At 44.8% G+C, this 10000-nt stretch overlaps 1 protein-coding gene across 1 annotated transcript in view; it reads left to right on the forward strand.

The window, feature by feature from the left end:
* The first annotated feature begins 1364 nt into the window (after window positions 1–1364).
* Window positions 1365–10000, forward strand: part of LOC137790082 (semaphorin-4A-like) — a 15521-nt gene continuing 6885 nt past the window's right edge. Inside the window, exons 1-4 of the mRNA XM_068584021.1 lie at window positions 1365–1502; window positions 1997–2186; window positions 4372–4487; window positions 8420–8583. Coding sequence (XP_068440122.1) covers window positions 1365–1502; window positions 1997–2186; window positions 4372–4487; window positions 8420–8583 — 608 coding nt within the window. The remainder of the gene's footprint in view (window positions 1503–1996; window positions 2187–4371; window positions 4488–8419; window positions 8584–10000) is intronic.

Genomic DNA, 10000 nt, shown 5'->3' on the forward strand with positions numbered 1-10000 from the left:
CCACTGCCGTCAATAGGTGCATAATTAATGCACACCAGTCAGATTGGTGACCCTGACTTACTCTGACATCATGCACACTATGGGCAATGGTAACCTCATGAGGTCAGGAGGTGGCTGCAGTTTTTAGCGCCAGGCATTTAGCTAGCTACTCACCACCACCTTAAGTCCCAGGGCATGATAGGAAATGCCTTGCTCTCTCCTGATCGTAGAGCTGATAATAGCCTACAGTCTCACGTAGGCTATCATCCTATAACATTTGATATATTTAGGTTTCTATAAAGAGTGTTGTGGTCAAAACTACGAGAACTCTGATCAGGAGACAGCCAGATTGTTGACAGAGCAGCACAGTATAAAGTCATTAAAATCTCACTGGAAACAAATGCTAAATGTTAACAAAATAAATACAATTTCTGAGTGAAGTTTATAAAGAATCAAGAACAGAGACCAGAGATTGAACAATTGATTCTTGCTGTGTACATATATACAGAGATCAGTCAGTTCCAGTCATTCCTCCTGTTTTTTGTCGTCCTGTCCGGGGGAAGTTCACAAAGAAAAAAGGTTGCGTGAACATAGTGCTGGTGGCTGATTGAATTATGTTTTAACTTTGGATTACATGTTCACTGTTGTATTGATGAAGTATTGTCTGTTTACTCAAATATTTGAGTGCAGGTACAGTTAGAAGCGTAGTTGCCGTCAGCTTAACTATACTTCAGCACAGCGGGGTGTGTTGGCAGAGCTTAGCCTGACAGAAAGAGCAAAGCAAATGTGCGCATGCGCGCTGCAGCGTGATATCAAATGACGCCGTAATATTAAAAAGTACTAAAAACACAAGTAACGTCGGGGCTTATAAATATGACTGTCTTTAATTATTAAGCACCGGGGCCCATTTTATACCAGGTTTCGGAACGCATCCCTAACTTCAGATAACATAAACGCAAAAGGCTCTTGTGGTAGTGCAAGATGGAGAAAGACACGCTCCCTTTGGAGATGAAAAATATAAAAGGAAAACATAATGATTCTTTGTTTCAGGTGATAATACACTAAATAAAACAGAGGTATTAATATTTTATTCCATTGCTGCCAATTAATCTCCTTTTGGAGACACTGTTCCTTTTGGACCGTAAATCAATGAGACACTTTAAGGGTCATTTATACTTGGGTTTTACGCAGAGACGCAAGACACGCAAGGGCCCCTTGCGTAGTCCCATCAGCCAAAATTTCTGACTATCCGTCAAAGCTACGCGAGCCGTTCGCAGCCCGCAAGACTGTGATTGGTCCGCTAACCGCATCCTTTCTGAGTCTCGCATTTCCGGTTTCATAGCATAATACCACTGTTTTTAAAAGCCAAAGCAGAAACAGGAACAATGGATCCCGTTGAAGAACGTTTGGCTGAAGAGGTCCACAAATATGAGCATTTACATAACTCGTCTTTGACTGAGTATAAGGACACGCAGATGGAGGTGAATTCCTGGAGGGAGATATCGGTGAACGTCGGTGTGCAGGTCAACTCTAAATGGTCGTTGCGCCACCTACTGTTCTGGAGTATGGAAAAGGCACGAGAACTTTAAACCAAAACGAGTCCGTCAATCCAACTGCGTGGCCAGCCGCAGTTGTAGTTGCAAGAATATATTTCGCCCTTTAGGCAGATATTACTGACTTCATCTCTAACAATTTGAGTTCACATTCAAATGTATTTGAAGTTTTGATTTAAGATTAGCCAAAGACCTGAGTTTATTACTACAACAGTACAGCAACTCTGAATTGCTTAAATCTGAGAAAAAGATAAGATCACTAAAAATAGGTAAGACGCGTCAAGAGGTAAACAAACCTCCAGTTCGGATAATATGAAAATTCTCTTCTTGATTCATGTTAGTTGAATTAATGACTAATTGTGGCCTTAATTAGTCAGATCCAAGTTGTACAGACTCAAATTGGCTCAATTAACCCCGATATAATTGTGTTCAAGTTACTGTCAAACTGCCTTTTTGTGTGGTAGTGTGGACTGCACAACGCGTCTGACAACGCCCTGCGCTTTGTCAAAGAAAACTTCCTAGCAGAGGACAGTGTGCGGCCAGTTGGAAGAAGTCTGACTCTGGTATCTGCTGAGCACCACTACAGCCATCTGACTGTCCAGAGAGTCCAGGCTGCCAACAACAGAGGCTACACTGTCCTGTTTCTGCTCACAGGTAGGCCAGGAAGCATCTCAAAATGTTTGTCACTCTGGTAAAATGCTTTTGCTGGAACGCTACATAAAGGTAGAAAAGAAATGGTAAATATATAAGATATATAAAGTGTAATACAATAAATATAACAACAATATAAAATAAATAAAATAATCCAGCAAAGAAAACAAGTATAAAAAGGTTGCATGTCGAATAGAGTTTTAATTGGACGTTCTTCAATACAAAACAATAGACTTATTTGTCTCTGTAGGCAAATTTGTCTTGACTCAAATGCTGCTCACATGTTTTGACACATGACATATCATTAAAGCTGCCAAGTAATATAATACAAAAACAGAAGTTTAAATTATCATAATTACACATATTACACAACATAAGAACAACCAACATATTGCACAACCCCTCTCATCATACCACACAGTTAATTCTTATTGAGGTAGGAATACATTTGTTTTGAAAACAGTTGAGTTAACATTGGGTACTCTGCCCCTACTATCAGAGGGCAAAAGTTTGAGGGGATTATGGGATGGATCAGACAATGCTCTCTGTGCTTGCCTGAGAACAGACTGCTCATACATGGACTGGAGAGACTGTTCATTCAGTCCAGAGATTGCCTTACATCAGGGGTGTCAAACATGGCCCGCGGGCTGGATCCGGCCCGCCATAGGGCCCAGTCTGGCCCGCCAGGGTGTCCAATCCAACAGAAGAAAATTTAAAAAATAATATTATTATATATAAATATATAATTATTTTTTTAGGCCAAAATTAGCAGAGCTGGGATTCAAACCTCTGATCCTCTGCTTATAAGACGGACATGCAAACCATTGATCCACAGTCACAATTGATGTGAGCACTGATATTATTGTGTTAGAAGTCGTTAAACATGGATCACGTCATGAAAGTAGCATCACAAACGCGTCACAAAGCGAGGGAATCTGCAGAGGAGAGCCCAGGCAGATAAACAGAGGGCCGATGTCTGAATTTTTGGTCTTTATGTTTCTAGTTAATTGTTGAAAGACCTTAAAATAGAGTTTATCATCTAAAAACCTTCACCAACGATTTAAACATAGAGAAACATTGTCGTTAATTATACGTTATTATGCTGTGATTTTACTGGTCCGGCCCACTTAAGGTTAAAAATGGGCAGCATGTGGCCCCTTGACTAAAATGAGTTTGACACCCCTGCCTTACATGCTGCCATGCCATATCGACTATGCTCTCCTGCTAGAATACAAACATAATCCTCTGATACATCTCTTGTACCCAGAGGCTGCATAAAAAGTATAGTTCCTGCTGTAAAAGAGAACCAAGCTTTCAACATGGTCCCACTAGCTAACTGTGTTGTCTAAGTGATGCCAAGGCCCTTATAGGAGCAGATCTGATTGATTAGTTCACCACATATGACCACTGACTGAGCATACAGTATCATCCCTTCAGTTTTTCTGACTTTTAGAATGACTTTCTGACTTTTAAAATGAGATAGAAACTCTCTTTTTCAATGAAATAGACTAAAGGACATGTTTTTTGTGTAGTACGCTGAGGATAGCAGTTTCAGTTCCTAGATTTGCAGATGTGCCAAAGGTGTATTAAAAGCAGCGCTAAAATCAACAAGTAGCAGGTGTGCATAAGCTTTGGGGTCTTCCAAGTGCTAGTTAAATAGCAGATACTATCCATCCTTTATCCGTAGTGGGCTAGAGATGATCCCAGCCTGGCCACTTAACGGAGGAAGCTCATTTCGGCCGCTTGTTCTTTTGGTCACGACCCAGAGTTTATGACCATAGGTGAGGGTTAGAATGTAGACCGACTAGTAAATGGAGAGCTTTGCCTTCCGGCTCAGCTCCTTCTTTACCAAGACGGACCTGTACAGCGCCTGTTTTACTGCTGCAGCCGCACCGATCAGCCTGGCCATCTCCCGCTCCACCTTACCCTCACTCGTGAGCGAGACCTAAAGTATACCTAAAAGTATAAAATACCATTCAAACATGTAGAGTAGTAAACCGATGGTAGGCAGGAGATTCTTAATTTTTCAACAGTAGTTTATGTGATCTTGATGTTTTATCTGGGAACTCTTGGCATTTCAGACAACACGTTACCATCAAAATGCGACAACTATGAATTCCATGTTTGCTGTTCATCAACATACAAGTTTGTTGTAAAAATGTGACCTCACAAATTTTGTTTGTTTCAGAGTCTGGTTACCTACACAAATCTGTCCTGCTACAGAGTGGCGCCCATATCATAGAGGAGGTCCAGGTTTTTAAACAGCCTCAACTTGTCAAGAGCCTGAAGCTCTCCATACCCAAGGTACACATTTCATAATTACATATTTGACTAGATACTTTCAAGATACCAATACAAAGCAGTATGTTATGTTAACAACATAATGCCTTATTATGTCTTGAAGCACGGGTTCGAGCTTGACAATGTTTAGGTTTTGTAAATATTAATAGCGAATCCGCGAAGAATCAGATGTTGGTGTATCCGCCAGACTCTGGAGTTCCCATCCCCTTGCTCTGTGAGCTCCTACGCAACTCTCACAGGAGCTCTCGGCCTGTGGACTTTTTGTTTAGCTCCACCTTGATTTGGGGATTTAGGGGTCTATCGACATTTTGTGTGAAACTACCTAATGAAATCCATAAGGACCCACCCACCTACGCTGCAAAAAGAGTGGGTAGTGTGTTAGACAACACACTACCCACCTGCAAACCAGGGTTTTCTTGCAGTGTACTGCAGAACACAGGCCACAGAGAGACGGAGGCGCAGCTCAGATCAGCCGTTCAGTTTTACTCTGCGCGATGAAACACACAACCATTTGCTGGTAAAGAGTACATAGTACTTACATACAGTACATACTGTATGTTCTTGTTCTGAAAACTGTTCTTACAATGCAAAAACTGTATGGGTAAGACAGTATAATTCTACTGGTGTGTATAAGTTATGGCTGGTAGGAATGCATTCCAGACAAGATGTTCCTTTGAGAGATTTATTGAAAGTAGGAATGAGTTTGTGTCGTTCTGCAAGAAAGATAAATGAAAATATGTATTCCAATCAATATAGAGATATTGAACATTATAATATAAACATTAATTTATAAATAAGTAACATGCAACAATAAGACGTCATGCCACAATTCTGCTTTTTCTTAAGTAAGTAAATTGCATGAATTAGGTAGCAACACTAGATTGTGTACTCTTTGCATCCATACAATATTACAATAATATCTCACACACAAATAAACATTCTCCACATAGTGCAGAGGACAAAGAACTCCTTCCTGTCACAGTTCAGCTTCCACACTTACCTGTCATTTGAGTTGAGCCAGCCATGTGCATAATCAATAACCGCCGTGCAATTTGCGTTCGACTTAATCCCGACTTGCACTGACGTCATGCACACATGGTCAATGATTATCTCACCACAGCCGGGGGCCACAGTAGCATGAGGCATGATGGGAAACACATCACAGACAACAGTTACATCTTATATTCTGTGTAGTTGTAATATTTACCGCTTGATTGTTGACTATTAGTCTCAGGTTTAATCTGAAAACATATCCTCTGCTCGGTGGCAGGCTGTGCATTTCCTACTTAGGCTTACATAGTTATAGTTACTATTATTAATTTACTTATTTTTAGTCCTCCATCCATCCATCCATTTTCCGCCGCTTATCCAGGGTCGGGTCGCGGTGGCAGCACACCCAGCAGACCGACTCAGGCTTCCCTCTCACCCGCAGCATTTTCCAGCTCGTTCTGGGGGACCCCGAGGCATTCCCAGGCCAGCCGGGAGATATAATCCCTCCAGCGTTTCCTGGGTCTTCCCCGGGGCCTCTTCCCAGTTGGACGTGCCTGCAAAACCTCTAATGGGTGCCGGAACCACCTCAGCTGACTTCTTTTCGATACGGAGGAGTAGCGGCTCGACTCCAAGCTCCCTCCTGATGTCCGAGCTCCTTTCCCTATCTCTAAGGCTGAGCCCGGCCACCCTACGGAGGAAGCTCATTTTGGCCGCTTGTATCCGCAACCTCATTCTTTCGGTCACAACCCAGAGTTCGTGACCATAGGTGAGGGTTGGAACGTAGACCGACCAGTAAATGGAAAGCTTCACCTTCCGACTCAGCTCCCTCTTCACCAAGATGGACCGGTACAGCTCCTGTTTCACTGCTTCAGCCGCACCGATCCGCCTGGCGATCTCCCACTCCACCTTACCCTCACTCGTGAACAAGAGCCCTGAGATACTTGAACTCTTTCGCTTGGGGCAGGCATGTTGTCCCCACCTGGAGGGAGCAATCCACCGGTTTCCGGCAGAGAACCATGGCTTCAGATTTGGAGGCGCTAACTCTCATCCCTGCCGCTTCACACTCGGCTGCAAAACGCCCCAGCGAATGCTGGAGGTCACAGTCCAAGGAGGCAAACAGGACCACATCATCTGCAAACAGCAGAGAGGCAATCCCGAGGCCCCCGAACCGGATTTCCTCTGCCCCCCGGCTGCGCCTAGAAATCCTTTCCATGAAAGTCACAAACAGGACCGGTGATAAAGGGCAGCCCTGGCGGAGGCCAAAACCCACCGGGAACGTGTCTGACTTACTACCGAGGATACGAACGCAACTCCTACTGCAGGCGTACAGAGACGAAAGCCTTCTCCAAGTCCACAAAGCACATGTAGACTGGTTGGGCAAACTCCCAAGACCCCTCCCGTAGTCCTGAAAGGGTAAAGAGCTGGTCCACTGTTCCACGACCGGGACAGAATCCGCACTGCTCTTCTTGAATCCGAGGTTCGACAAGCGGTCGTAGCCTTCTTTCCAGCACCCTGGCATAAGCTTTCTCCGGGAGGTTGAGCAGTGTGATACCATGATAGTTCGAGCACACTCTCCGATCCCCCTTTTTGAAGATGGGAACCACCACCCCGGTCTGCCAGTCCATGGGCACTGTTCCCGACCCCCATGCGACACTGAAAAGGCGTGTCAGCCAAGACAGCCCAGCAATGTCCAGCGCTTTCAGCATCTCAGGGCGGATCTCATCCACCCCCGGCGCCTTGCCACCAAGGAGCTCTTTAACTACCTTAGTGACCTCTGCCAGAGTTATGGGTGCACCCACCCCAAGGTCTTCAGGCGCTGCCCCCTCCCCAGGGGACATGTTGACCGGGTTTAGGAGTTCCTCAAAGTGCTCTTTCCACCGTCCGATGTCCCCAGTCCGAGTCAGCAGTTCCCCTCCCCCGCTGAGAACAGCCTGGGGTAGACCCTGCTTTCCCTTTCTGATCCGTCGGCTGGTTTGCCAGAACCTATTTGAGGCCAACCGAAAGTCCTTCTCCATGGCCTCCCGGAACTCTTCCCATGCCCGAGTTTTAGCATCCGCGACCGCCGCAGCTGCAGCCCTCTTGGCCTGCCGGTACCCGTCAGCTGCTTCAGGAGACCCCTGGGTCAACCAGGCCCGAAAGGCCTCCTTCTTTAGCTTGACGGCTTCCCTCACCACCGATGTCCACCACCGGGTTCTCGGGTTACCGCCATGACAGGCACCGACGACCTTCCGACCACAACTCCTGGCGGCCGCTTCCACAATAGAGGCGTTGAACAAGGTCCACTCGGATTCCATGTCCCCAACCTCCCTCAGGATGCATGAAAATTTCTTCCGGAGGTGGGAGTTGAAGACCTTCCCGACAGGATCCTCAGCCAGACGTTCACAGTTCCTAAGCCTAAGGTGTTCTGGTACCAAGTACACTTATGAACCACCTTATGCTCGAACATAGTGTTTGTTATGGCCAAACCGTGGCTAGCACAGAAGTCCAACAACAAAACACCGTTCGGGTTCAGATCGGGCAAGCCGTTCCTCCCAATCACCACCCGCCAGGTTTCACTGTCATTACCCACGTGACCGTTGAAGTCTCCCAGGAGAACTATAGAGTCGGCAGGAGGCGCCCTCTCCAGGACCCCTCCAACCGACTCCAAGAAGGCCGGATACTCCGAGCTGCTGTTCGGTGCGTAAGCACAAACAACAGTCAGAGCCTTACTCCCCGCAACCCGGAGGCACAGGGAGGCGACCCTCTCGCTCACCGGAAAAAGTCCTAATTTTAGTCCTAACTAATTTTTTTTGACAGTGTATTAATTTAGCATTAGTAGTTAAATAGTAGAATAATAGTTTTAAATAAAGCCTCAGTGCAAAGAAGTTGCAGTGGTGTTCGGGAGGAGGTTCATGTGAAATCATCTTGGGATACTGTTCTAATTGTTTTGATCCATCTCAATGCAGGGTATGATATATGTTGGCACATCAGAGGGTGTAGTGAGTGTTCCAACAGCCAACTGCTCTTTCTACTGGACCTGTCCCCAGTGTGTTCTGGCCCGAGACCCCTTCTGTGGTTGGGACCTCGGCAGCAGGGCCTGTGTGGAGGCATCCGACAACCATGCCAATCTGTGAGTAGCACAAGATTTTTCCATGATAATAAAAATGGATCATGTTTGCAATTAGGGGGTTATGATGATATGATTCTACTGTTAAAATAAAAAAGCATCAAAAGAATAATAAAACACAGGGTCAATATACACATGTGAAATAACACCACACCACAGAGCCCTTATGTTCAAACCAAACATTAATTCCCTTTATATTGACCGCACTTTGCAGCCTGTGCATACTCATGATTAGGACTCGAGCAGTAGGACCTATTGGAATTCAAAATCAAATCTAAAGGATTATTATGAGGACCCGAGTCATGAGGCAAAGTGGATCTGGCACAGTTTCTGTTTATTTTCTACCTTGTTCATAATTTAACATAATTTTTTGTTTGTTTTTATTTATTTATCAGTGTAGTTAAATTTATTTACTCTACATAGCCATTTTTCTCAGTTTTTTACTGCGCCATTTTGTTTTGGATTTGTTTGCTTACCTGTTGCACCCGCTACTGTCTACTATCTGGACAACTGCTACTGTCTACTCCCTGGACATCTGGCTGGCAGTCTCTCACTAGCTGGTGGCTACTGATTTCAAGCGACGCAGCTCCCTGCTGGATACTCCTGTTGATGCGACTGTTTGGAGGCAGATTTCTTGGATTGCCTCACAGCTGTCCTGCTCCGATCATCTGCCTGTTGTTTATTATGCTAACGTGCCTGTCACTTCTCCTGGTACTGTCTACTCCCTGGACAACTAGCTGGCCCAGGTGGTCCTTTGCCAGCTGGTCGCTACTGACAATCCAGCCTTTTAACTGTTCTGCTCTGTTCACCTGCCTCCTGAGATAACTGTTACTTCTCCAACTCCGAGCATCAAGTTTGTGGCTATTGACAAAGACCGCAGGTGTGTCAACACATCCCGGGCTGCCATGGTTCTGCAATATTCCACTTCGCAGCTCCTCAAACTAAACAACTTCTCTGTGTCTCTGTTAATCTCAGCCATCAAAACACTTGGACTCCTCCGTCGGCCTCGTTACATCCACAGAGCCTCCCGCAATAAGTTTATTTACCTCCTGTTATTGTTGATTCTCCTGTTTACCGTACCCAATTAGGCTAATGTGATTTAAGGGTATGTTTCTGCTAATACCTGTTTTGTTTTTTTTAATCCCAGCTGCCACCATTACATCACAATTAATTGACCTCTTCACCAACAGGTGAAGCTCTTGATATGTATTGGACAATTAATCAGCTGTTTCTTGATCTGACAACAAATAATTGACCTGTACTACCTGTGCAGTGACGGGACAACATGAATATGGGCCATTAAGCGTATACTTTCAATAATGTGATTATTGTGTATGGCGACATGATATTTGGGAAAAAATACAAGAATATTCACCCTAAAAATGTTACATTTTAAAGTTAAGATTGGGTCGCCAAAACA

This window comes from Clinocottus analis, unplaced genomic scaffold (genome assembly GCF_023055335.1).
Source record: "Clinocottus analis isolate CAN_PGR_092001 unplaced genomic scaffold, fCliAna1.0.p SCAF_199, whole genome shotgun sequence".
Lineage (NCBI taxonomy): Eukaryota > Metazoa > Chordata > Actinopteri > Perciformes > Cottidae > Clinocottus > Clinocottus analis.